The 27,768-nt window shown below is 42.2% G+C and overlaps 2 protein-coding genes and 6 non-coding genes across 14 annotated transcripts; 1 reads left to right on the plus strand and 7 right to left on the minus strand.

Annotated features, from left to right (window-relative positions):
* Positions 1-10,147: 10,147 nt before the first annotated feature.
* On the minus strand, positions 10,148-15,192 carry LOC120019153 (40S ribosomal protein S7). Of its 4 annotated transcripts, none has more exons than XM_038962445.1 (7): positions 15,118-15,192; positions 14,258-14,343; positions 14,082-14,153; positions 13,547-13,627; positions 12,946-13,010; positions 10,741-10,891; positions 10,148-10,265 (listed from the first exon to the last, which is right to left on the minus strand). In XM_038962445.1, exons 2-7 carry the CDS (start codon positions 14,330-14,332, stop codon positions 10,188-10,190), a joined length of 522 nt encoding a protein of 173 aa, XP_038818373.1. In that variant the 5' UTR covers positions 14,333-14,343; positions 15,118-15,192; the 3' UTR covers positions 10,148-10,187. The 4 variants fall into 4 exon arrangements, with proteins under 4 accessions (XP_038818373.1, XP_038818370.1, XP_038818372.1 ...); XM_038962442.1 differs by lacking the exon at positions 12,946-13,010 and adding an exon at positions 11,788-11,852 and having other exon boundaries at positions 13,484-13,627; XM_038962444.1 differs by having other exon boundaries at positions 13,484-13,627.
* LOC120019772 lies at positions 10,480-10,704 on the minus strand. The gene has a single exon (XR_005472380.1). It is a non-coding gene; the product is annotated as a small nucleolar RNA SNORA73 family (small nucleolar RNA).
* LOC120019774 lies at positions 11,407-11,631 on the minus strand. Its single transcript, XR_005472382.1, has one exon. It is a non-coding gene; the product is annotated as a small nucleolar RNA SNORA73 family (small nucleolar RNA).
* On the minus strand, positions 11,930-12,154 carry LOC120019769. The gene has a single exon (XR_005472376.1). It is a non-coding gene; the product is annotated as a small nucleolar RNA SNORA73 family (small nucleolar RNA).
* Positions 12,565-12,789, minus strand: LOC120019776. Its single transcript, XR_005472385.1, has one exon. It is a non-coding gene; the product is annotated as a small nucleolar RNA SNORA73 family (small nucleolar RNA).
* LOC120019770 lies at positions 13,088-13,312 on the minus strand. Its single transcript, XR_005472377.1, has one exon. It is a non-coding gene; the product is annotated as a small nucleolar RNA SNORA73 family (small nucleolar RNA).
* Positions 13,723-13,947, minus strand: LOC120019777. The gene has a single exon (XR_005472386.1). It is a non-coding gene; the product is annotated as a small nucleolar RNA SNORA73 family (small nucleolar RNA).
* On the plus strand, positions 15,183-23,757 carry LOC120019152 (ribonuclease H1-like). Of its 4 annotated transcripts, none has more exons than XM_038962441.1 (9): positions 15,183-15,256; positions 15,595-15,696; positions 15,803-15,927; positions 16,106-16,315; positions 16,637-16,736; positions 16,822-16,876; positions 17,020-17,104; positions 17,270-17,394; positions 23,540-23,757. In XM_038962441.1, exons 2-9 carry the CDS (start codon positions 15,632-15,634, stop codon positions 23,624-23,626), a joined length of 852 nt encoding a protein of 283 aa, XP_038818369.1. In that variant the 5' UTR covers positions 15,183-15,256; positions 15,595-15,631; the 3' UTR covers positions 23,627-23,757. The 4 variants fall into 4 exon arrangements, with proteins under 4 accessions (XP_038818369.1, XP_038818368.1, XP_038818366.1 ...); XM_038962440.1 differs by having other exon boundaries at positions 15,187-15,265; XM_038962439.1 differs by having other exon boundaries at positions 15,239-15,297.
* The last annotated feature ends 4,011 nt before the right edge of the window (positions 23,758-27,768 follow it).

Here is a 27,768-nt window from a genome sequence, read left to right on the forward strand (position 1 = left end):
CTTTTCTTTCAGTAACAAGGAACTTTCTAAGTGACCCCAAATCTTTGAACGGCAGTGTATGTTCAGGTCCTCTGGAACAGGAGTCTTCAGTATGCAGGTGATCCACTGCAAGGCCACTGCCAGATGCCAACATTTAAACTTTCACAGCCACTTCTCGAAGTAGCTTAGCCAATTCCCAATCTTCTTTTTATCAATTCATCCAACGTCTTCAAAAACAGTCATCACCTCCTCTATTGCAGGTGGAATGCAGGACTCAACATATAATTGGTCCATTGGATTTGTGTGATCATCGAAAAATCTCTGGACCATGTTGACCATCTGTTCAGTTGTCTGAGTATCAGAGGCAAAAGGGGATGACCGCCCTGAAAGGGTTCTGCTGATAGTCAAAGAGAGGGCAGAGTTGAGCTGTTCACCTCCTTGATAAGGCCAACGGTCAGCTCAGGTGGGCAAGAGGGCAGGATCTCATGGTCAGACAGTTGCTCCTGGACACTGCTGATGATACTGTCTGACATCTCTAGGTGGACTTTCACTGAGCTCTGGGAACTTCAAAATGAACAAGCATTGCATGATCAAATCAATCTCTTACTGATACATTATTTGAAAACAAATCCAACAAACATTGTTATAGATGTCAGATCTTAATTTGACCTCTTTTGTCACAGTAGCAAAATAATCCTGTGGCAGGAAGATTTTAATATCTGAAGAAATACTTAGAATCGCAGCCAGGGGCAGCTGGAAGCTGTGTTTGTATACAATGCACACCATCCTACAATGTACCTTAGGTTACGTGCAGGCTACAGCACATCTGTGAATTCTTATGGACATATTTGTAGAGGTATATGTATTATTCGTTAGGGAAAATCTGTTTTTATATAGTAAATTGCTTTATTATATGTTGTAGGCAAATAATAGGCAGAACAAATTATTGATTTCCTCAGTGCCTGTGTGGTCCAGCAGATACAGCCACTGACTCCAGTACACATATGCCAGAGTCAGTTTGAATCTGACCTTTGACTCATGGATGAATGTAAAATTTTTTCAGCATGGTTACAGGGTTAATACCGTGTGGTTACAGGGTTAAAACAGAAACAACTCAAAGGTTACCAGTTTAGGCATTCATTCAGAGTGGTTAAGGTTAGGGCTATAGTTTGGGGAATGCTCATGAACCTCATGAGTTTGCGCCCAGTGCTGGACGATATAGTGACCAGCCTGATCCTACATTAGGACCAGAAGTTAATAGCATTTATTATTCAAAATTCAAGACGTAAAATTAATAGTCTGATCATTTACACATCAAAGAAAAGTGTCTCAGCTTAACGAAATCATCTTTGGATAGGCACAAGTCATTTTGTCACAGCTTTACAAAATTGAATATCAAAGCCACAGAATACAGGCTTTCAATCCACACCAAAGACCAGAACAATATTGCCAAATTATACATAGCCTAACTATAAAATATGGATGAGCATCTACACTGGGGGAACGTTTATCGTTCTACAGTAGGCCTACTGATCTGTCAATCAACTGATGGCCCAAATCAGCTCATCAACTCAGCCAGGGATACACTATAGCCTATTATGGGGTTTCACACCGTTCATTATGTGACAATGGATTGGCTAACGGATAGCCTACAGAATGTAGCCTATTGGAATATAATCAAATAACAAGAGGCGTATTACAACCATCAATTGCACTAGATTAGATTATCGCCAGCTGATGTCTCGTTAAACCATCAATTCAAGCTAAATTCGCCCGCACAGCTGATCTCAATTGCAACCATTATTGTCATTAAAAAAAATGATATAAAAATGATGTCAGTACTACAGTCCTGCTTACAACCAAAGTTTCAAAATATGTTTGCCCTCTGGTTGGTAGTAATCAGAACAACTTAGTCCTTTTTGAACATACTAATGGTGATGTGTCTATTGGCAAACATTCCATACAATAGAAATCAAGTATTTTATTATTTACCACAGCAAATCTACTGTGGAAATTTACCCGCCCCTTTGTATGAATGGAAACTAATGTTGTTGTAGCCTACTGTTATTATTTTATTTGTTTCCTATTTCTGGTATGGTCATTTCTTATCAAGATCAAGGGTAAAATATCCTCGGACTGTCCATATTTGATCAAACCCAATGCTGAAGTGTGCATTCAGAAGGCAGCCACCCTAACCACTAGACCAGCTCAGGCCACAATTTAGACCTTATGATACACTTGTATGTCGTAGCCTAGTGGAGACCAATATCTATCTTGTGTTATTAAGTTATATAAAATGACGGTTGTTGATGTGTATGGCTGCATTTCAGACACATTTTGGTACATTTGAATGTTGCAGGAATAGGACCTAGGACTAGCGTTTGAGCGAGAGAGAATGATTTTGATAGCAAGCCCTGATCCCAGTGACTACCCCGCATGGAGAGAAAGAAAACTGCTTTTTTTCAGGGACTCACGAGGCTCCTGATGCAGCAGGAAAATTCTCTGTGACAAAAGATTAAGATACGAAATATGTAGTCTAGTATTGTAACTATAATTCACATTTTGGTTGATTTTTTCCCCCTCAACATTAATTCAAATCTGCTCAAATAATGTGAGTTGATACAACATTTTGTACAGCATTAGATGGCGTGGAATGCACCTGCTAGAAAGCTGAGAAATATGTACATTTCAATGGAGAAATGATCAGCGATATCAACACACACATTAACAGCTTGTGGGGAACATACCCCTTTGAAGAGGGCGTGCTGGACCTGAAACCACCAGCCCTGGTGCCACTTCTTCTCCATACACTTCACTTCCTCGATGAGCTCCAGTCTTTCCTGGTCAAAGGCAGCGAAGGATCTCGCCCCTTCTGGGTAAGTCAGTGTCGTCCTCATCAAAGCCCGTCACCCCCAGTATGCAGTCCAGGGCCGGCAGTAGGATATGCAGAGTGGTCTGATTAATAAAAGTCACTATGGTCTTGCACAATTTGACAAGTTGTTCCTTGGTCATCTGTATGGAACAAACAGAAGAAAGTTTGTCAATGCAGCTGTGATATTTTAGATCATGAACGGAAAGCATTTGATCAACATAGTTTTTCTTGTCTGCGACAAACTTGGATCAAGTCTGATATGACAGATTAATGAATGTAATATTAGACCATAATTCCACGGCTAATCCATTTCTCTGAATTCAATTAAATAATACCATCACTCCCACATCCAATGTCAAAGGCCGATGGGGAAACGTATAGGATTTCTGAATCGTTTATAGAGCGAAAATAAATAAAAAATAAAATTAAAAAATAAACATGTTTCAGTTTTTAGTTGGTGTTTAGTTCCTTCTGCATAAATGTTGGAAAATGTTGCACATATCACACACAGACGACAGAAACACAGGACATATGACATACTCATCAGTGAGATTGCACAGGAATGATATGAGGATTGGGTAGCAGTACTCAACCATCTCATCCTTGTTGCCTGGGGCGAATGCAGCCTTAAGAGGTTTTTTTCTCCAGGAGATCGATTACAGATCCTCTGCCCAGGTGTTTATTCCTGAATCCTAAAGATGTGAGTGCCGTTGAGAAAGTACAAGAAAATGTAAGAGAAATCTATATGTTTCTCTCTCAATACTATACTCTGAAACTGACTTAATATAATTGTTTTATAGGTCTATTTGAATAAAACCATCCATGTAACCTTTCATACTGACTACACTATTTGACTACAATTAGACTACAGTTTCATTGAAAACAGATGACAACCTGCACATCACAGACAGATATAGAGAACCCATGGTATAGGCCTAAATCTCTGAGCTGCATCCTTGTCAGTGCCCTGTTCCCCTGACTTCTTGGCACTAATCTTCCATTTCCTTTTCTTGGCCTCCATTTTGTGCTGGGCCACCGGTTCTTCCTCATCATCATCCCTCTTTACTGCCTACAAGAATTCAGGAATTCGAAAAGGTCCATGTCTGATTAGATACCTGCAAAGGACATCACATTAATCAGCGCTAACTTGATGATTGTGAATGACTGAGAAAATGGTAGGCCTAGATTTTGAGGCATTATGTTCAAGCAAATGCCCGCTTAGATTACTAATTTCTTTTTTTACATTGCCCAATATTTCATGCACTTTTAAGTTGGTTGCCAACCGCCATATAAAGTCCAAAGAAGAAGAAGCCTGAAGGAGGAGAGATGACTAGAAACAAACTCGGTTTACCCTTTTATCTATGGATTAATTGTCGGTGTAGATGACATTGTGCATTTCAGGTAAAATAACAAAGCAATGTTTATATCCCAGGACAAATTAGCTCGCAACAGCAAGCTATCTAGCTAGCTAAATTGCCATACATTTCTTATTCTTTTCGACCTGTCCCCAAATTAAAATAGTTGGTTCAGAGTTTGTTTTGATATTTCAACCTGCTTGTCCTCATCGCGTCTGGTGTGGCTGGACAAAATCAACATGCGCGAGATGGCGCACGCGCACGCCCGGTCTAGTCAGCATGTTACGCTTTTATTCATTAGTCATCATCAAACCCAAAACCTCAGACAAACTCAAAACCTCAGACAAACCCAAAAGCTTTGGAAGGCTTTTTCCAAACCTGCTTTACAATCAAACCCCATTATTATCAGCAGCCCTCCAGAACACTTGCCCGTAGACTACGATATTGTTCAGTATATCTTTTGGAAGTTTAGTCAATTTAGTGTGTAGGCAACACTGAAAATGTTTACTCAAATGAATGGGGAAGAAAGGGCTATCCAGATGAATGAATACATAAATAGGCCTATGCTAAATTGCAGTTAGGCCCATTTCCCATACAGTTTTCTATGTCAGTGTCTTCAGCATCACAGAAACACCAGCTTCATCCACATGAAATAGGAGATTGAAGGCTCAATCTGTTTTAGTTGTTTTGTTTTGTTATAGACAAACCTGCCTGGACCTATAGTTTGATATTGATAATAATGATCAGGCTATACATGCCTGCAAACCTTTTAAAAAAGTTGGATATAAATATTTTTTCTCTTCAATAACAGTATTTTCAAACCGTTTAAAAATGAATCAAAATATTGCAGTTTATAGGCACGTAAATTTTACTAAAGCCTATCCACTAGATGGCAGTATTTACCTGTCTGTAACAAAAGGCAACTCAATGTTGCAAAGATACTGTACCTAACTAGGCTGTTTTAATTCGGTCTACTTCCAACTGATTGTCGCATACATGGTCAAAATAAAAGTTAGGCTACATTTAAGTAGGGTAGCTTGTCTGATTTAACTTTCAGGGATGTTTAGTACCTAGGCCTACATTGTAACCTAAACATGATCCAATGAGCCAGTTCTGAAAATCTCACATTTTCAGAAGTAAGGTCTACCTTGTTAGGTCTACCTAAGGTCTACTTAGTAAGGTCTACCTTGTTTTCATCCATACTTGCATGACGAAATGAGCCATGAATGCAAATGTCCACTGTTACGGATTTCAAGTCCTGCTGCCTACTTCATCACCTGATGCCGTGACCTGACAAATCTGTTATTGTCATCACTGCTTGTAGGGTAGGAGTTGTTTTGGTACTGAAGCAGAATTCAGGTGCAATTGCATTAGGAAAAGAAATACGTTGGCTGGATCGACTGTCGACTTCGATGGCGTTTTGCTTTCACAGAAACTTGGGTGATTCAAATACAATAGAGTAAAGTGTACAGCGCAACACCGCTCAAAGATATGGCAGACATCACCCTCACATTTGCCAAGACCTGATTTGATTTAATTATTATACATACACATTCAATATTGTTTACCTAACTAATAGTCTTTGAAACACACATATTTGCCATCTACCCATCTGTCTGGAATATGTACATTTAAATACTGAACTGATTAAGATGTTGAAAAACACTTTCTGGATGAAAATGAACAGGGCCCATATTGATAAAGTCTCAGTAGGAGTGCTGATCTAGGATCACTTCCTCCCATGTCCATGTAATCTTATTTATTCTGATCTAAAAGGCAAAACTGATCCTCGATCAGCACTCTGACAGGCCCAGGCATTGAATCAAATGGAGTGAATTCTAGGAAAATGCTGGACATACTTTCTGGAGGGGCAGAAGGACCTGCCACATCTTTCCCAGATCGCCACTCCACCTGCCATTTACATACTGCCCCTCCTCCACAGGGGTCAGATAGCATGCTTCTATCTTACAGGAGTCTGGGAAGTTTCCTGTGTGTTGAAGTCACACGATGCAGTAAGAGTAGCACAAGCTCTGTCTGGTGGGAGGACTTTCATCTCAGTAGACGGTACAGTGGGCCAATGTGTTTACCACAGAGAAGTTATGTTGATGTCTCCATAGTGATACCTTGTAACCCAACCTGTTATATTGTGATACCTTGTAACCCAACCTGTTACATTGTGATACCTTGTAACCCAACCTGTTACATTGTGATACCTTGTAACCCAACCTGTTACATTGTGATACCTTGTAACCCAACCTGTTACATTGTGATACCTTGTAACCCAACCTGTTACATTGTGATACCTTGTAACCCAACCTGTTACATTGTGATACCTTGTAACCCAACCTGTTATATTGTGATACCTTGTAACCCAACCTGTTACATTGTGATACCTTGTAACCCAACCTGTTATATTGTGATACCTTGTAACCCAACCTGTTACATTGTGATACCTTGTAACCCAACCTGTTACTGTCATAGCATGTAACCAAGCCCTTAACATTGGAACTATGCAGGGCCTCAAAATCTGTTCGTACAGTGGGGTGAACGAGAGTACCAGCGTGTGTGTCCATGCACATGTGTTACTCTACCTTTGAAGTGGTTGCATTTACATAATTTAGCGGACACTTATCGAAAACCAATTAGGGTTAAGTGCCTTACTCAATGGCACAGACAGATTTTTCAACTACTCAACGATGAGAACCAGCGACCTTTCGGTTACTGGCCCAACGCTGTTAACCGCCAGGCTACCAAGTGGTTGGTGTCTATCTCGATTTGGCTGATCACTCCAGGATGTCTGAGGACGGCCCCCTCATAACATGGTATCTGTAGGATGCCCTTCCTATCCACCAGTGGAGCAACGTATCACATCACCAGATGATACAAAATGGCACATCATAGCAGAACGTTTTGAAATGTAAACCAAGATGAGTGTTTCTCACAGGAGGTTGGTGGCACCTTAATTGGGGAGGATGGGCTCGTGGTAATGGCTGGAGCAGAATAGGTGGAACGGTATCAAATACATCAAACACATGGTTTCCTTGAGTTTGAGGCCATTACATTTGCTCTGATCGGGCCATTACTATGAGCCACAGCCACTCAGCCTCCTGCTCCGTCTCAAACCACTTCCACCTACTGAACATCACCCAGTTCTATGGCATGTGCTAAATTGTGAGCTCTGATGTTACCTCCAGCTTTTAGGGCATGTCCAGTCGACACGCTGTCTCCCATCCATCACCCATGTTAGCAGATCTTCCCAAACCTGTGAAGGTACGACATACTACGGTCAACCCATTCTATAGACTGCTCTTTTTGATATATTCATTACCAATGGTATGCAATAAGAATGAGATTCTGGATTGAAACATATAGGCACATCTGCCTATATGTGTGCACTTCAAGTGTTAAAGAGAGATCCCCAAATGAGATAGACAGCCGTTTTCATTTTTCAAAAGCAACTGTGGTAAAGTATGTTGCCCTATTTGTTTTAATGTTATATTCCAGTGTTATCTATACTGAAGTTAATGATTATTGCTTTTCAGTATGACAGAAGCCCCATTGAACTGTTGGCAGACAGTTCAATAATGACATAAAATCCTCTTCCGTGGGTTGCCAAAGTGGGCGTCGCTGTAGCCCAGACAAACCCCACCATTGACCAGCGCCACCAGATGCAACTGGATCTGACTGGTTATCTACTCTAAAGGGTGCCTGAGGAAGGCACGACGCATCAAGGACCCCACACACTGCAGCCATGAGCTGTTTTCTCCCTTATCGGAGCATGAGGGCCAACAGGCTCAGAGAGTTTCTGTCTACAAGCCTGCTGAACACTTGAACTGGACTGACCACCTGTCCTTATTCTCCGCACACATACTAAGTATACAAAACATTAAGAACACCTATTTCCATGACATAGACTGACTAGGTGAAAGCTGTGATCCCTTATTGATGTCACTTGTTAAATCTACTTCAATCAGTGTAGATAAAGTGGGAGACAGGTTAAAGAAGGATTTTTAAGCCTTGAAACAATTGAGACATGGCTTGTGTGTGTGTGTCATTCAGAGGGTGAATGGGCTAGACAAAAAAATGTATTTCAAGAACTGCAATGCTACTGGGTTTTTCACACTGAACAGTTTCCCGTGTGTACCACCCAAACAGTCCACCACCCAAAGGACATCCAGCCAACTTGACACGACTGTGGGAAGCATTGGAGTCAACATGGGCCAGCATCCCGGTGGAACGTTTTTGACACATTGTAGAGTCCATGCCCTGATGAATTGAGGCTACTCAATATTAGGAAGATGTTCCTAATGTTTGGTATACTCAAGTGTACATTCATACTACACACACAAGCACAACTGCTGCTGCCAGACTCATATTATACTGCTCAAAATACACTGCCCACCCCACTTACGTGTAAATATTGGGGGGGAGAATTGTGCCTTTCTGTACTATAATGATGCTAAAATGTTTATTCTATTCTACAGAGTAATTTTCTTTTTGTATTCTTATCTTGTATTTCTTATTGTTGTTGCATTGTCCAGAAGGAACCTGTAGCGTTTCGTTGTACGATGTATACCATGCGTATCCGGTACATACAACTAAATAACATTTGAAACCACATACCAGTCTTTCTACCCAAGCCCATAGACCTTTATTTTTTCAGGGACAGTGTACATTAACATTTTCAGGAAAGGTGCCGGTTTTAGGCAACAGGCTAATTTTCAACCTTTGTCCTTCAGTCTAGCACTCCCCCATATGCAAAACATTAACCAAACAGCAGGAGTAGCATTCAGTGGGCTTTAACAGATCCTTTAACTGATGAATGCAATAGTGTAACTACACGGAGTATCTGACATGGAGGTGTTACCTGAGTACATGTTGAGTCGTAGGTGGGTGACTGCCTGGATAGGTAATGGGAAAGTTATGACAGGAGTCCCGAGTATCCAGGCTTCGGCTCAACCATCCCACACAATAGCAATCAGTCAATAAAATCAAGAACTATCATCAGGAATCACACGATATGAGGGGGGCGTTGCCCAACCCACTTGTTTCAGCTGTCATAGGAACAAGCTCCTCATCACTCAGAGCGCAACTGTCAAACGGTTGATCGTTGAGCGTCTCCAGTGTCAAAGGGCGAGTAATTCCGCTAAAGGACATGTTCACATCCAGGCTATGTATCCTGCAGCCAGTGATTTACCCATTGATTTTTTGCCAAATGTTTATTACAACAGTCTTACCCCCATCATACCTCAAAACCTACGGTTACTCCACTGCTTATTTTTTAGCATTCCTCACAAGGATACAACGTATAGCCGCAATACCTGCCATGTTAATTTATGGACGGCTGGTCCACGCAGCCCCATAGCTCCCTCAGTGGCCTCACACTGCACAACATAAGCTTAAACTTGACTGTCGTGAACAATAGCCTATATTGGGCACATATCCCATGGTGGATTTATACACAAGCAAATACATTACCTGTCAATTCCACTCAACATTTAATAATTGGATCAGGACATTTTCCAGTGTGCAAAAACCCCCATTGAAAACTACCATTACAGAGGCCCAAAAGCAATCTGAAAAAGCCCCCTAGCACCACAAGTTGTAGGATGTGGCAATACAACTGATCAGTCATCAAAGCTGCTCCAAGTCTTCAGTTACTCAAGTTAATGGTCCTTCTTCCTGAAAGGATATTAGTCTGTAGACCAGGGCTCTCCAACTGTTTCTGGAGAGCTACCGTCCTGTAGGCTCACTCCAACCCTCATCTAGCGCACCCCATTCTAATAATTAGCTGATAAACTGAATCAGGTTAGTTACAACAGGGATAGGAAAACACCTAAAGGAGGCTAGCTCTTCAGGAACAGGGTTGGAGCCCTGGGCTAGACCATCATGTATGGGATTGGCATGACTGACCACCCTATCCCCAGAGAATACAGAGCAATGACATTGAGAGTAGACTCATTTATTTTGTCATCTGCACTCTACAGTTGGAATTCGGGGAATTCAAAAACAACGTCTTTGCCTGTGAGCTTCTTGTAGACACCGGAGAAGGTCTCAACCTGAAAATAAAGGCAACCACTGGTTAACCACTGCATAGACTGCAACATTTACAGGTTATGATGATCTGTACAACCACTGGTTAACCACTGCATAGACTGCAACATTTACAGGTTATGATGATCAATATATCAATTGCATATGACAACACAAAATTCATGCATTTGGCACAAGACATTTGCAGCACATAAACCATTTGAGACATCAGTCAGGAGAAGTTGTACACCGCATGGTTTAGCCCCCCAGTCATGGCCCAAAGGGCTCTGGGAAGATGTAGGAATATACAGAACGCCGTCCTCACCAGCCCGAAGGCCGGGGACAAAGCTTGCTCTCCAACGTCGTGGAACGGGACTGTACGTCACAGCACTGTGAAGTACTACGCTCCCATACGCCGCAAGGACAGAGCCATTTGAGAGCAACCTCACCGGATGTCCACGTTGGGGATAAGGTGGGTTAACAAACTGCGACACGACTCACTTTATGTTCCACATTGTTCTGCTGAGCCTTGTCAAGGTGGACCTTGATGAGCCGACTGCTGTCCAGTTTCACGCGGATCCTCTTGCCAACAATCTCACTGGGGAAGACCAGGTCTTCAAGGATGGCATCGTGCACGGCGGTCAGAGTACGGCTGGAGAAACAAATCACAACGTGCATTAGACATTTGAGGTAATTACAGATTTGTTCTAAACCTTGAAAACTATTTTTCCTACAATCAGTCTCATTCAAAATCATAGGAAGGTTATTTATGCATGTCTGTATGCATGTATGGAAAGGGCAACAATCAAATAGCTATACAGGTATTTTGAAATCTGATTTTTTTTAATTTATTTTTTTATGTATTTTACCAGGCAAGTTTACTGAGAACACATTCTTACTTACAGCAACGACCTGGGGAGTAGTTACAGGTGAGAGGATGAATGAGACAATTGGAAACTGGGGATGATTAGGTGACTATGATGGTACGAGGGCCAGATTGGGAATTTAGCCAGGACACTGGGGTTAAAACACCTACTCGTAGGGTAACGCAAGGTAATAGGAAGGAAAGTTGATGTTGCATTATATGGTTTGTCCCCGTTTAATCTTGTAGCTATATAATAACCTATTATAAAATCCCATTAAAAGCATACGACATGGTGTTAGTACAATTGTACACCGCATGGTTTAGCCCCCCAGTCATGGCCCAAAGGGCTCTGGGAAGATGTAGGAATATACAGAACGCCGTCCTCACCAGCCCGAAGGCCGGGGACAAAGCTTGCTCTCCAACGTCGTGGAACGGGACTGTACGTCACAGCACTGTAAAGTACTACGCTCCCATACGCCACAAGGACAGAGCGATGCGAGAGCAACCTCACAGGATGTCCACGTTGGGTCCAAATACGGTGTGCAAGTATGGCAGCATCAAATATGGCACAACAATTTGAACTTCTAAACCTAGCACCCATTTGCTCTAACTTTAAAACTACAATCCATTCTCTTCCATACAGTATATAGTCGAGGACATGCAGGTCTGACAACAGAACTCACCTCCTGGGACGCTTCTGCTTATTCTTGATACGGCTTTTCCTGGTTGGTTTGGGCAGGATTCTCCTCTGCAAGTTCAAAAAATATCAAGGATTACCAATTTACACAGGCAGACTTTTAAAGCCCAACAAGCATTCTAAATAAATCATGTACACCGCATGGTTTAGCCCCCCAGTCATGGCCCAAAGGGCTCTGGGAAGATGTAGGAATATACAGAACGCCGTCCTCACCAGCCCGAAGGCCGGGGACAAAGCTTGCTCTCCAACGTCGTGGAACGGGACTGTACGTCACAGCACTGTGAAGTACTACGCTCCCATACGCCACAAGGACAGAGCCATGTGAGAGCAACCTCACCGGATGTCCACGTTGATATTATACTACACTCACAGCATAGAAACATGTATATTTGAGCACTAAAGATGTCTGTTAATAGACTTCTCCAAAAGAACCAAGCTAACCGACAGCGGGGTCACCGCAACAGCTCTGCAAACTGCCCCTGCAACTTGTGGAAAACAGGACAGCGAGACAACATCACCCTAACCTGTGCAACGAAGACAACGTGTTTTCCACTGAACTTCTTTTCCAGCTCCCTCACGAGTCGCACCTGAATCTTCTGGAAAGATTTCAGCTGGGGCACAGGGACAAAGATGATGATGGCTTTCCTGCTACCACCAACTTCAATTTCCTGAGGGAGAGGATAGCATTTCAGTTAGAACACAAACTGAGGCAAATACAAACACTTCAATAGATGCTTTGAGTGCTTCAGCTGTCTGAAAGAAATTCTATGCACTGCATGGTTTAGCCCCCCAGTCATGGCCCAAAGGGCTCTGGGAAGATGTAGGAATATACAGAACGCCGTCCTCACCAGCCCGAAGGCCGGGGACAAAGCTTGCTCTCCAACGTCGTGGAACGGGACTGTACGTCACAGCACTGTAAAGTACTACGCTCCCATACGCCACAAGGACAGAGCGATGCGAGAGCAACCTCACAGGATGTCCACGTTGGGTCCAAATACGGTGTGCAAGTATGGCAGCATCAAATATGGCACAACAATTTGAACTTCTAAACCTAGCACCCATTTGCTCTAACTTTAAAACTACAATCCATTCTCTTCCATACAGTATATAGTCGAGGACATGCAGGTCTGACAACAGAACTCACCTCCTGGGACGCTTCTGCTTATTCTTGATACGGCTTTTCCTGGTTGGTTTGGGCAGGATTCTCCTCTGCAAGTTCAAAAAATATCAAGGATTACCAATTTACACAGGCAGACTTTTAAAGCCCAACAAGCATTCTAAATAAATCATGTACACCGCATGGTTTAGCCCCCCAGTCATGGCCCAAAGGGCTCTGGGAAGATGTAGGAATATACAGAACGCCGTCCTCACCAGCCCGAAGGCCGGGGACAAAGCTTGCTCTCCAACGTCGTGGAACGGGACTGTACGTCACAGCACTGTGAAGTACTACGCTCCCATACGCCACAAGGACAGAGCCATGTGAGAGCAACCTCACCGGATGTCCACGTTGATATTATACTACACTCACAGCATAGAAACATGTATATTTGAGCACTAAAGATGTCTGTTAATAGACTTCTCCAAAAGAACCAAGCTAACCGACAGCGGGGTCACCGCAACAGCTCTGCAAACTGCCCCTGCAACTTGTGGAAAACAGGACAGCGAGACAACATCACCCTAACCTGTGCAACGAAGACAACGTGTTTCCCACTGAACTTCTTTTCCAGCTCCCTCACGAGTCGCACCTGAATCTTCTGGAAAGATTTCAGCTGGGGCACAGGGACAAAGATGATGATGGCTTTCCTGCTACCACCAACTTCAATTTCCTGAGGGAGAGGATAGCATTTCAGTTAGAACACAAACTGAGGCAAATACAAACACTTCAATAGATGCTTTGAGTGCTTCAGCTGTCTGAAAGAAATTCTATGCACTGCATGGTTTAGCCCCCCAGTCATGGCCCAAAGGGCTCTGGGAAGATGTAGGAATATACAGAACGCCGTCCTCACCAGCCCGAAGGCCGGGGACAAAGCTTGCTCTCCAACGTCGTGGAACGGGACTGTACGTCACAGCACTGTAAAGTACTACGCTCCCATACGCCACAAGGACAGAGCGATGCGAGAGCAACCTCACAGGATGTCCACGTTGGGGTTAAACTCAAACACAGCTCCTTTTACTACATCAGACAAACTCCTACCACATTCATCTTCAGTTATCCAAAAATGGTCTGAGCAAACAGTCAGAATGAAGGCAAGTTCAAGACATGTAGTATAGGATCCTTACCTTTGCAGCAGTGATGTTCAGCTCCCTCAGCTGAGCCTTCATGTCTGAGTTCATCTCCAGCTCCAGTAGAGCCTAGAAAGAAGGCTGATATGTTGAATATTGCATACAGCATTAGCCAAGCGACTAAGGAAGTTTTCTATAAAGTGCCATATATTGACAGATTTGCCATAGCTTACCTGGGAAATTCCAGACTCGAACTCATCTGGCTTTTCGCCATTGGGCTTCACGATTTTGGCGCTGGTACTGAACATGGCCTATGTCTCTGGAATGAATGAAAGACAAGACTACCATTTGAGCATACTCCCGAGTCCTGCATGTCTTTGGACATCATGCACTGTTTCAGGTAATGTAGTATCGACACTGAAACTAACCAACGTTAGCCGAGTGGTCCATGCCGACTCCATCACACCATCAGGCATGCAGTTACTAGCTAGCGCTATCGGCTAAGGTTGATCAAACGAAGTCGACAATGGCTGATTTCACTTACAGATTTAAAATACAAACGACGTTAGCTAGCTAGCAACCATGCCATCATAAACAACCTAACAAGTAATTATTGCATCAAACAATGTACAAGGAGATAGGGTCGCATGTTCCAAGTTAACTACTTAACATTTGCTAGCTAACGTTAGCCAGTTTGCCGTCTTTAAACCAGGTTCATTATCAAATGGCTAACGTTAGCTAGCAACGAACTCAGACAGTACTCAACCATACTTCAGGCTAAACAACTGTCAGGACACTTAAAAGGAAAATATTAAAACGGTTAAAAAGCCACTAGTCGACGAACTACAGGCAATTCTTACAAGAACACATGGGCCTCAACGCGCCAGCTATGCTCCTTCCAGTTTTCATGTGAGGTCTATCCTGAAACACTTCATACAATTCATTACACAACGGCCATCCAAAACCTTAAATATAATAATCTAACGCATCAACAGTCTTAGATGAACTCTGATACAAGAACGAGGAAATTCTGTGCACATTTACAACAGTTTGACAAGAAATTCCGACCAGTGGGAGCATTATCTTGACCTACCTCGATCAACGACGGCCAGGGAAGAGGCAGGAATCTCGCGAGAGAAGTATACAAGTACGTCGTGGAAGGAATCATGGGAACACGGAAGTATGATTTTTAACGCCAACAGATCAGTGCAGCAGATATCGTGAACTTTGAAGTAATTAATGTAAATACCGAGTCCAAAATAAGCATGTCAGCGTAGGTCATGTTCAAATGTATAGCTAACTTCTAGAGTTGTGTGTTGACATTACGGTTGTCAGGTAGTAGCTAGCAAAATGTGTTTGTTTTGGGTTAGTGGTCTAGCAAGCTAGCCACTGTTTACATACCTGCATTTGTTTCCAATGATGGCTAGCTAATAGTTGTCCTTGCATTTTAACACATAGCTAGTTAGTTTGTTCAACTTGTTCACATTTCTGAAATTAAGACAATGACCGGTGCTTCCACTTTTAAGTAATTGCTGGTCTAAGTGATGTTCAGGTTACCCGTTCTTTATAGTATAATACACAGGGAAGTCTGCATTGGCACAGAGGAGATGGTGAAAGGCAAATTCTTCTACGCTGTGAGGAAAGGATTCAATCCTGGAGTTTACCAAACTTGGTGAGCTGTGTAGTAGTTACCCAGCTAGGGAGCTAGTTACCACTGTGTCTTTAAACACATTTTGTCATTTCTATTCACATTGAATATCATGTGTTTACTTTTTCAGGGATGAATGTAAGAGCCAAGTAGACAAGTTCCCATATGCCAGCTACAAGAAGTTTGCTGCTGAAAAGGATGCCTGGGCTTTCGTCAGAGGCAAAGCAACGTCGATAACACCAGACGTGTCAGAGGGTAGATCGATGGCTATGTTCTTTCTCTATGGGTCACTGTACTTGTAAAATGACAATACAATGGGTACTGTTGTTACTGGCTTTAGGAATGGGCAGCCTATCTTGTCATTAGACAAGTAGTGCACCATTCAGGCACAGCAGAATCAGACTTCTACTCAGACCAAGGTATTATCTTTCAGGAACCAGCTATGAGGCAACACTCCCAAGAAGGGCCCCGGAGGCCCTTGAGTATATTCCCATTGGTCAGAAGAGACACTATAATCACGTGGAGGAGGAGAAGGAGAAGGAGAAGGAGGTGGTGTCCCCTGCCAAACGAGCTAAGCCTTCCCAGGAGGCATCTCAAGACAGCTGCGCATCTTCAAAGAGCTCTGATGGATTCACCTACATGGGTAAATATACCTGTTACTCCTTCAAATCGTATTTCTTGTTTTGGTTTAGAAATGTAAAACATACTTTTTGTGAACAATTATTTTTAGTATATTCCATATAAGGCAACATAAAATCAGTAAATACAGCAGTACACATCAAAAAGTAATAATAAATAAAGCAAAGAATCAAGAAGGAAAACACAATGTTTGACTGTCATATATACACATACCTATGCACAAATAAACCCCAAACTTACAAATATAGCTTATAGTAGCAGCAAATATCCTATAATGATGATTGAAAACCAATTAAACATGATTAAGACAACAGTCTTTTCCCAGGTGATGCAGTGGTGGTGTACACAGACGGCTGCTGTTCAGGCAATGGGAAGCCCGGAGCACGAGCTGGGATCGGGGTGTACTGGGGACGTGACCATCCTCTGTGAGTAGGCCTGGGTCTGTGGTTATAACTCATAGACTGTTTGACACTACAGTGGGTTGGTTTTCATGTGGACTCTTTACTGTAGGAATGTAGCAGAACCACTGGATGGAAGACAGACCAACCAGAGGGCAGAATTACAGGCAAGTACCCGTGTTTGTCTTATTTGTTTTAATTCTGAACTCTCTTAACCAGATTGCTGTTATTTGAATGGAATTGCCACAGCAACCTTTGGATTGTAACCCCACAGAGATTTAATCCCACATTTTGCTTCTGAATGGCACAGGCAGCCTGTAAAGCCTTGGAGCAGGCCAAAGAGATGGACATCAAGAAGTTGGTACTCTATACAGACAGCAAGTTCACCATTAATGGTACGTGTGTGCTGCTTATAGCACTTTACTAACACTCAATCAGCAAAGGACTGACTGATTGTGACATGGCTTTGTGTGATGCTGCAGGCATGATGCAGCATCTAACGTTACTTGCTAGGCCTGCTAATGCGACTATCTTAATGACTATTGTGATGTTTCTTCCAGGCGTCACCAGCTGGGTGAAGAACTGGAAGCTGAACAACTGGAGGCTCAAATCTGGTGGCCCTATCATCAACAAAGAGGACTTTGAAAAACTTGACAAGTTAAATGAAGAGCTGGAGGTTGTATGGGTAAATATCAATGACGCCTGTTGCTCTACATATCTGTTAATATTTTCACTTCAAGTGTAGTGGGTTTCAAAGAATAGAACATAGTTTCCCAAACTATGGATGATGATTGGGTCACGTGTCCTGTGTGGTTCAGTTGATAGAGGTTGTGGGTTCGATTCCCACGGGGGACCAGTGTGAAAATGTATGGGCTTACTAATGTAAGCTGCTCTCGATATGACTAAAATATAGAAATATGTGAGGTCTCCTGATTTGAAAATGGTTTTAGAACACCAATTCATTCAAGGGTTTTTCTTTATTTTTACTATTTTCTACATTGTAGAATAAGTTTAGACATCAAAACTATGAAATAACATATATTGAATCATGTAGTAACCAAAAAAGTGTTAAACAAATCAAGATATATTTTATATTTGAGATTCTTTAAAGTAGCCAACCTTTTCCTTGATGACAGCTTTGCACACTTCGCATTCTTTCAACCCGTTTCGTGAGGTAGTCACCTGGAATGCATTTCAATTAACAGGTGTGCCTTGTTAAAAGTTCAGTTGTGGAATTTCTTTCCTTAATGCATTTAAGCTAATCAGTTCTGTTGTGACATGGTAGGGGTGGTATACAGAAGATAGCCCTATTTGGTAAAAGAACAAGTCCATATTATGGCAAGAACAGCTCAAATAAGCAAAGAGAAACGACAGTCCATCGTTACTTTAAGACATGAAGGTCAGTCAATCCGGAAAATGACAAGAACTTTGAAAGTTTCTTCAAGTGCAGTCGCAAAAACCATCAAGCGCTATGATGAAACTGGCTCTCTTGAGGACCACCAATGGAAAGGAAGACCCAGAGTTACCTCTGCTGCAGAAGATAGGTTCATTAGAGTTACCAGCCTCAGAAATTGCAGTCCAAATAAATGCTTCACAGAGTTCAAGTAACAGACACATCTCAACATCAACTGTTCAGAGGAGACTGCGTGAATCAGGCCTTCATGGTCGAATTGCTGCAAAGAAACCACTACTAAAGGACACCAATAAGGAGAAGAGACTTGCTTGGGCCAAGAAACACGATCAATGGACATTAGAACGGTGGAAATTTGTCCTTTAGTCTGATGAGTACAAATTTGAGATTTTTGGTTCCAACCGCCGTGTCTTTGTGAGACGCAGAGAAGGTGAACGGATGATCTGCATCTGTGGTTCCCACTGTGAAGTATGGAGGAGGAGGTGTGATGGTGCGGGGGTTCTTTGCTAGTGATACGGTCTCTGATTTATTTATAATTCAAGGCACACTTAACCAGCATGGCTAACACAGCATTCTGCAGCGATACGCCATCCCATCTGGTTTGCGCTTAGTGGGAATGTAATTTGTTTTTCAAGTTGGACCACAGAGTGAAGGAAAGCAGCCAACAAGTGCTCAGCATATGTGGGAACTCCTTCAAGCATTCCAGGTGACTACCTCATGAAGCTGCTTGAGAGAATACCAGGAGTGTGCAAATCTGTCATCAAGGCAACTTGATGTGGCTACTTTGAAGAATCTATAATATTTTTTAATTTGTTTAACATTTTTGGTTACTACATGATTCCATGTGTTATTTCATAGTTTTGATGTCTTCACTATTATTCTACAATGTAGAAAATAGTAAAAATAAAGATAAACCCTTGAATGAGTAGGTGTGTCCAAACTTTTGACTGGTACTGTGTGTGAGATATATATTACACATACACACACACAGTATCTTTAGGACTTTTTCCACATTGTTAGGTTACAGACTTACTCAAATTGATTAAATAGTTGTTTACCCTCAATCTACACACAATACCCCATAATGACAAAGCAAAAACAGGTTTTTATAAATTATTGCTAATTTATAAAAAATGTACTTCACACATTTACATAACTATTCAGACCCTTTACTCAGTACTTTGTTGAAGCACCTTTGGCAGCGATTACAGCCTCGACTCTTCTTTGGTATGACGCGACAAGCTTGGCACACATGTATTTGGGGAGTTTCTCCCATTCTTTTCTGCAGATTGTCTCAAGCTCTGTCAGGTTGTGTGGGGAGTGTTGCTGCACAGCTATTTTCAGGTCTCTCCAGAGATGTTGGATCCAGTTAAGTCCGGACTATGTCTGGGCCACTCAAGGACATTCAGAGACTCAACCCGAAGCCACTCTTTCATTGTCTTGGCTGTGTGCTTAGGGTTGTTGTCCTGTTGGAAGGTGAACCTTTGTCCCTGAGTGCTCTGGAGTAGGTTTTCATCAAGGATCTCTACTTTGCTCCATTAATCTTTGCCTCGATCCTGACTAGTCTCCCAGTCCCTGCCGCTGAAAATAATCCCCACAGCATGATGCTGCCACCACTATGCTTCACCGTAGGGATGGTGCCAGGTTTCCTCCAGACGTGACGTTTGGCATTCAGGCCAAAGAGTTAAATCTTGGTTTCAAGGCCCTTTTCCCCCGATTGCTCAGTTTGACCGGGCGGCCAGCTCTTAGAAGAGTCTTGGTGGTTCCAAACTTCTTCCATTTAAGAATTATGGAGGCCACTGTGTTGTTGGGGATTGTCAATGCTGCAGAAATGTTTTGCTACCCTTCCCCAGATCTGTGCCTCGACACAATCCTGTCTCGGAGCTACATACAATTCCTTTAACCTCATGATTCGTATTTTGTTCTGACATGCACTGTCATCTGTGGGACCTAATGTAGACAGGTGTGTGCTTTTTCAAAATCATGTCCAAACAATTGAATTTACCACAGGTGGACTCAAAGTTGTAGAAACATCTCAATGATGATCAATGGAAACAGGATGCACCTGAGCTCAATGTCAAGTGTCATAGCAAAGGGTCTGAATACTTAAATACATGTTTTTTTTTATACATTTGCAAACATTTCTAAAAAAAACTGTTTTGCTTTCTTATTATGGGTTATTGTTTGTAGATTGCTGAGGAAAAAGATAAATGTAATACATTTTAGAATAAGGCTGTAACGTAACAAAATGTGGAAAAAGTCAAGGGGTCTGAACACTTTCCAAAGGCACTGTGTATGTGTGTGTGTGTATATATATATATATATATATATATATATATATACACTGCTCAAAAAAATAAAGGGAACACTTAAACAACACAATGTAACTCCAAGTCAATCACACTTCTGTGAAATCAAACTGTCCACTTAGGAAGCAACATTGATTGACAAAAAATTTCACATGCTGTTGTGCAAATGGAATAGATAACAGGTGGAAATTATAGGCAATTAGCAAGACACCCCCAATAAAGGAGTGGTTCTGCAGGGGGTGACCACAGACCACTTCTCAGTTCCTATGCTTCCTGGCTGATGTTTTGGTCACTTTTGAATGCTGGCGATGCTTTCACTCTAGTGGTAGCATGAGACGGAGTCTACAACCCACACAAGTGGCTCAGGTAGTTCAGCTCATCCAGGATGGCACATCAATGCGAGCTGTGGCAAGAAGGTTTGCTGTGTCTGTCAGCGTAGTGTCCAGAGCATGGAGGCGCTACCAGGAGACAGGCCAGTACATCAGGAGACGTGGAGGAGGCCGTAGGAGGGCAACAACCCAGCAGCAGGACCGCTACCTCCGCCTTTGTGCAAGGAGGAGCAGGAGGAGCACTGCCAGAGCCCTGCAAAATGACCTCCAGCAGGCCACAACTGTGCATGTGTCTGCTCAAACGGTCAGAAACAGACTCCATGAGGGTGGTATGAGGGCCCGACGTCCACAGGTGGGGGTTGTGCTTACAGCCCAACACCGTGCAGGACGTTTGGCATTTGCCAGAGAACACCAAGATTGGCAAATTCGCCACTGGTGCCCTGTGCTCTTCAGATGAAAGCAGGTTCACACTGAGCACGTGACAGAGTCTGGAGACGCCGTGGAGAACGTTCTGCTGCCTGCAACATCCTCCAGCATGACCGGTTTGGCGGTGGGTCAGTCATGGTGTGGGGTGGCATTTCTTTGGGGGGCCGCACAGCCCTCCATGTGCTCGCCAGAGGTAGCCTGGCTGCCATTAGGTACCGAGATGAGATCCTCAGACCCCTTGTGAGACCATATGCTGGTGCGGTTGGCCCTGGGTTCCTCCTAATGCAAGACAATGCTAGACCTCATGTGGCTGGAGTATGTCAGCAGTTCCTGCAAGAGGAAGGCATTGATGCTATGGACTGGCCCGCCCGTTCCCCAGACCTGAATCCAATTGAGCACATCTGGGACATCATGTCTCGCTCCATCCACCAACGCCACGTTGCACCACAGACTGTCCAGGAGTTGGCGGATGCTTTAGTCCAGGTCTGGGAGGAGATCCCTCAGGAGACCATCCGCCACCTCATCAGGAGCATGCCCAGGCATTGTAGGGAGGTCATACAGGCACGTGGAGGCCACACACACTACTGAGCCTCATTTTGACTTGTTTTAAGGACATTACGTCAAAGTTGGATCAGCCTGTAGTGTGGTTTTCCACTTTAATTTTGAGTGTGACTCCAAATCCAGACCTCCATGGGTTGATAAATTTGATTTCCATTGATCATTTTTGTGTGATTTTGTTGTCAGCACATTCAACTATGTAAAGAAAAAAGTATTTAATAAGAATATTTCATTCATTCAGATCTAGGATGTGTTATTTTAGTGTTCCCTTTATTTTTTTGAGCAGTGTATATATACTCAGCAAAAAAAGAAATGTCCCTTTTTCAGGACCCTGTCGTTCAATGATAATTTGTAAAAATCCAAATAACTTCACAGATCTTCATTTTAGAGGGTTTAAACTGTTTCCCATGCTTGTTCAATGAACCATAAACAATTAATGAACATGCACCTGTGGAACGGTCGTTAAGACACTAACAGCTTACAGACGGTAGACAATTAAGGTCAAAGTTATGAAAACTTAGTACACTAAAGAGGCCTTTCTACTGACTCTGAAAAACACCAAAAGAAAGATCCCCAGGGTCCCTGCTCATCTGCGTGAACGTGCCTTAGGCATGCTGCAAGGAGGCATGAGGACTGCAGATGTGGCCAGGGCAATAAATTGCAATGTCCGTACTGTGAGACGCCTAAGACAGCGCTACAGGGAGACAGGACGGACAGCTGATTGTCCTCGCAGTGGCAGACCTTGTGTAACAACACCTGCACAGGATCGGTACATCCGGACATCACACATGCGGGACAGGTACAGAATGGCAACAACATTTGCCCAAGTTACACCAGGAACGCACAATCCCTCCATCAGTGCTCAGACTAAACGCAATAGGCTGAGAGAGGCTGGACTGAGGGCTTGTAGGCCTGTTGTAAGGCAGGTCCTCACCAGACATCACCGGCAACAACGTCGCCTATGGGCACAAACCAACCGTTGCTGGACCAGACAGGACTGGCAAAAAGTGCTGTTCACTGACGAGTCGGAGGTTTTGTCTTACCAGGGGTGATGTTCGGATTTGTGTTTATCGTCGAAGGAATGAGCGTTACACCGAGGCCTGTACTCTGGAGCGGGATCGATTTGGAGGTGGAGGGTCCGTCATGGTCTGGGGTGGTGTGTCACAGCATCATTGGACTGAGCTTGTTGTCATTGCAGGCAATCTCAACGCTGTGCATTACAGGGAAGACATCCTCCTCCCTCATGTGGTACCCTTCCTGCAGGCTCATCCTGACATGACCCTCCAGCATGACAATGCCACCCAGCACAGAACGAGCAGTATGTCTGATTTCCTGCAAGACAGGAATGTCAGTGTTCTGCCATGGCCAGCGAAGAGCCAGGATCTCAATCCCATTGAGCACGTCTGGGACCTGTTGGATTGGAGGGTGAGGGCTAGGGCCATTCCCTCCAAAAATGTCTGGGAACTTGCAGGTGCCTTGGTGGAAGAGTGGGGTAACATCTCACAGCAAGAACTGCCAAATCTGGTGCAGTCCATGAGGAGGAGATGCACTGCAGTACTTAATACAGCTGGTGACCACACCAAATACTGACTACTTTTGATCCACCGGGACATGCAAATACACCCATACTTCGACTGCTTTACATCACTTTTTCGCATAGTTGGGGTCGCAATAATTTTCTGATATCAAAATGGGGTTGTGGACCAAAAAAGTTTTGGAACTTTCAAGGATGGTGATGCACAACTGAAATTATTAACAGTCTTCTTCTGCCTTTGACTCTCTCTCTTCTCTCTCCAGTTGCACATCCCGGGCCACGCTGGGTACCTAGGAAACGAGGAGGCTGACAGGCTGTCCAGAGAGGGGGCAGCAAAACGTTTACATTAGCCTTACAAGATAACAGCCCTAATATGTCATATTTACTTATTTTGTTTCTCAGTTAACTTCTATCAATTTGGGAGTTCAAGAATTAATCATTCAAGATCGGTGTGTGTGTGTGTGTGTGTGTGGGGGGGGGGGGGGGGGGGCATTTTAATTTTCGGGATCATTTTTTGTCTGTTCTGTTGGGCTGCCAAATTCTTTTCCAGAGAACAATGTTCTGTTTCTAAGTTTATTTTATTAAATAAAGCATCCTGTCTGAAATATTGTTGGTTATTTAATTAAAGGAATTCCTTCAGCTTTTACTTGTAGCATCATATGAGTATGCATTAATACTGCAAAATAATTCCATTGTGGTAGTATAGTCGGCCTATTCACTAACCACGTTTCCATCCACCGTTTTTATGCCAGTAAAGTAGGGCTGACCCAAATTAGTCAACTGGTCGATTCTTTGGTCGTTAGGCTTTGGTTGACCGAGATTGTTTTAGTCGAGCAGTAACAAATATATATATATTTCCCCTTACCTCAGTGAACTTATCTATTGCGGAGGCTAAGACTAAAATCAAATGTATGCTTGATCTGAAAATGTCGCCGGAGGCTCCATATGGAGGGTGTGACGCAATTGCATAGCCTCCAGAGGCATGCAGAGGCCAAATTTTGTAACAATGCGGAGCTATACAGATTGGTTGACCGTAGGCGGGGCGGTACATCTTGTATAAACACAAACTCACTTCCTTGACAACAGCTCTGCACTGCGCCGTAAAGCGCAAGATGTATGAATGCCCTGAGTTCTGCTCAGGCCATATCACCGTAAATGCTGCAAGGCCAATGACCCAGATGCACAATGCGCTCTCTCCCGCCAATTTGTGAATTGTTTGCGTTTGATTGTTAGTGTATATCAATTCCCCATTACATATCACCAGTAGTACATTTACCGTTAATTCTTACAATTTCTAATCAACAATGTTTGTTGCTTTGGTTACAGTAATTATTTTAATACATTCAATATTCGTATTCCTGTCTTCACGTTCTCATTGTCTGAGTGGACACATTGTTTGCAGAGTGCACAACCTATGCTACATTTGTGAGAAACAAGTTTTGGTTTATTTCATCCCATTTACCAGTTTTGTCAATTTAGTTGTATTTTGTTTAAAGGGCGCTCCTGAGTAAGGACGCGCACGCATAGAAGTAGGCCTCTATAGGATACCTGACAAACGTTTCCAGCTCTCTCCCTTTCAATAACCACTCGAAAGGGAGAGCACGACCGAAAATGTCGTGTTCTGATCCAGTGGAATTACTTCTTATCTAGCTGATTACTTCTTATCAGTGCTTGACTTGGACTGAAATAGGTTGCGGTGTTGTGCAGAAAACCTCTCCCTTCCAGAACCCCCCCAAGTAATAAACATTTCAGAACAACTATGGCTGAATTATTATCCTTACACTTTCAAAAATAGTAGTCGAAGAAGACATGGGAGGGATGACGACTTTTGGCAAAGAGATGTATTTATAGACTAATTAAAATCAGAAACTCTGAGGGCACAGAATGCTTTATACAATGTTGCAAGTTCGCTAGCTCAAGCTTCGGGCTAGACCCACCTATAAATAGTTGATACAATGTTTCAAGTTCGTTGCAGACAGGCCATGTGTAGCCAGTGTGATGAATAGGATATGTATTTTTATCAGGATATTTTCTACCTGCAGGCTGCAATGTTTTAATTTTTACATTTTTATATAGTTGGCAATGGCAATAGAAGTTACTTTTTAGGTTTGTATCATTTTCATTTAGATTGGGGGGGCGGGGATTCTACTAAGCAATAAGAAAAGTGTTTTAAGAAGGTAATACCAATAATCATTTAGCTATTTGATTTTGAACTGACCCCTTGAAGTATCAAAATATATTTTTTAAAAAATGATTTGATGACATTTTTTTTGCCTCACTACTACACTGTAAAAAACGTTTTGGGGATTAAGTCAAAATAACTTATTTAATCTATTCAAGTCAACTAAATGTGCAAAATGTGTTGATTTGACAAATCATGTTAAGTTAAGTTGACTTCAACTCAATAAAAGCTGTAAACATAAAAACTCAAGTTCAGTTAGCAAAGAACAATTTGCTCAGTCAACTTTCAAATCAGAACTAATAAGTCAAATAAACTTAAACAAGATCCCAGTTGTTGACAAAAAATGACATGTTATATTAACTACAAGTCATTACATTGTCTTAACTTACAAAATCAAGTTGAATCAGCTATGAACTATCTCTTCCCTCAACTTTCAAATTAGATTCAATACTTCAAATGAACTAAATAAAGACAACATTTGTTTGGACTTTAAATGTCAAGTTAGGATAACTACAAATCTTGACGTGAACTTTACTTACAAAATTAAGTTAAATCAGCTAAGACCTATGTGTTATTTTAACTTTAAATTCAGAACCAAGAAGTCAAATCAACAACACCAAGATAACAGTTGTGTTTACTAAACATTTCAAGCTTTGATAACTACAATTAATTACACTGTCCTAACTTACAAAATCAATTTGAATAATCTAAGAACAATTTGTTCAGTCAGCTTTCAAATCAGAACTAATAAGTCAAATAAACTAAAACAAGATCCTAGCTGTGTTGACAAAAAATGACATGTTATATTAACTACAAGTCATTACATTGTCTTAACTTATAAAATCAAGTTGAATCAGCTATGAACGATGTGTTCCCTCAACTTTCAAATCAGCTATCAACAAGTCAAATTAACTAAATGAATACAACAGTTGTCTTGACTTTAAATGTCAAGTCAGGATAACTACAAATCTGTACATTAACTTAACTTACAAAATTAAGTTAAATTGGCTGAGACCTATGTGTTAATTTAACATTTAAGTCAAATCAGTGGTCTGTGCAACTGCCTCCAGTGCACATGTACTGTTGTGTGGGTTTGAGTCTGGGTTTGAACTTATTCATTATTGCCCTTATAGTGTACCTATTGTTTAATAGTGGAAACCATTTTTTTAGTTTTTGTGAGTGTTTTTGCTTTTCCACATTGTGATTGATGAAAAATGCATATTCCATGAGTGTTAGCTTATTTTTATACCCCAGTTAAAGGAGCCATGGTAGGCCACAATACAGCTCCTTTTTTCATAAGTAAGAATCCTTATGAGGTGCTAACAATTGTCACAATTGTCATTTTGTTGATCGGTTTGTTTTTTAAATGGAATTTGATTGGTGCAACTTTGCTGGAGTGACTTCCCCCGTTTTCCATGCAGCCAATACATTTTTGTTTTGGTTGTGAGGGAAAAGGTCACATGCAATATCTAATTTTCTAATTTCTGACACCAGTGCAGCAAATGTTAAAGAATATGGAGCCGCATAGCGTGAGCTGTGTCAATTGGGTTCATATTGTGTTAGCTGAGGGTTACAGGTTTTTACTGCATGAAGGTCATGTGTAACTATGCCAAGCTGCTTGCTTAGCAAGTAGGCCTATTGCTTATACCATGTATCCATCAAGAACCTGTCCATTACCATGTATCCATCAAGAACCTGTCCATTACCATGTCTCCATCAAGACCTGTCCATCAGAAATAGCACTCAAGAAGCATTTGACTCAACACCGAAGAAATGTTCATGAAACAGTTACTGCTTGTACAAAATGTGACCTCTGTAATTTTTCTGAGCCCTGTAATGTTAAGCAGTACTTTTCTCATTTGAGAAGTCATTTCAACAACATTGAGTGCAGAGGCAGTCACAGGCTGTCATAGATACATTTTAAATTATCCCTACTGAGACTTAGCTGGTTTTCATGATTCCTAGCTATGTATATTTTAATCACATGCTTCCGTGTTTTTCAGTTTTAGTTTCAGTTAAACTGCAAAATCAAGATATATTTCCCCCAAATAAGTATAAGTACTGTAGCTCCATTTCCATGGTAACCCTTTGGTCTGAAAGTGGCAGCGGATCATTTTAATCACTTTCCTACATTAAATGCCTTACTAACCTTACTTTGCTACCTGACAACTTTACGGTTTTTACCCAATTAATTACCGTTTATATTTTTAGTTTTTCCCTCACTCAAATTTTTTTCATTCAACTTTTTCACTCCGGACGCATTATCTGGACATGGTTCGTCAGGACTTCCAACAGCCGAAGCTAAGTAGT

Source organism: Salvelinus namaycush, chromosome 24, assembly GCF_016432855.1.
Source record: "Salvelinus namaycush isolate Seneca chromosome 24, SaNama_1.0, whole genome shotgun sequence".
Classification (NCBI taxonomy): Eukaryota; Metazoa; Chordata; class Actinopteri; order Salmoniformes; family Salmonidae; genus Salvelinus; species Salvelinus namaycush.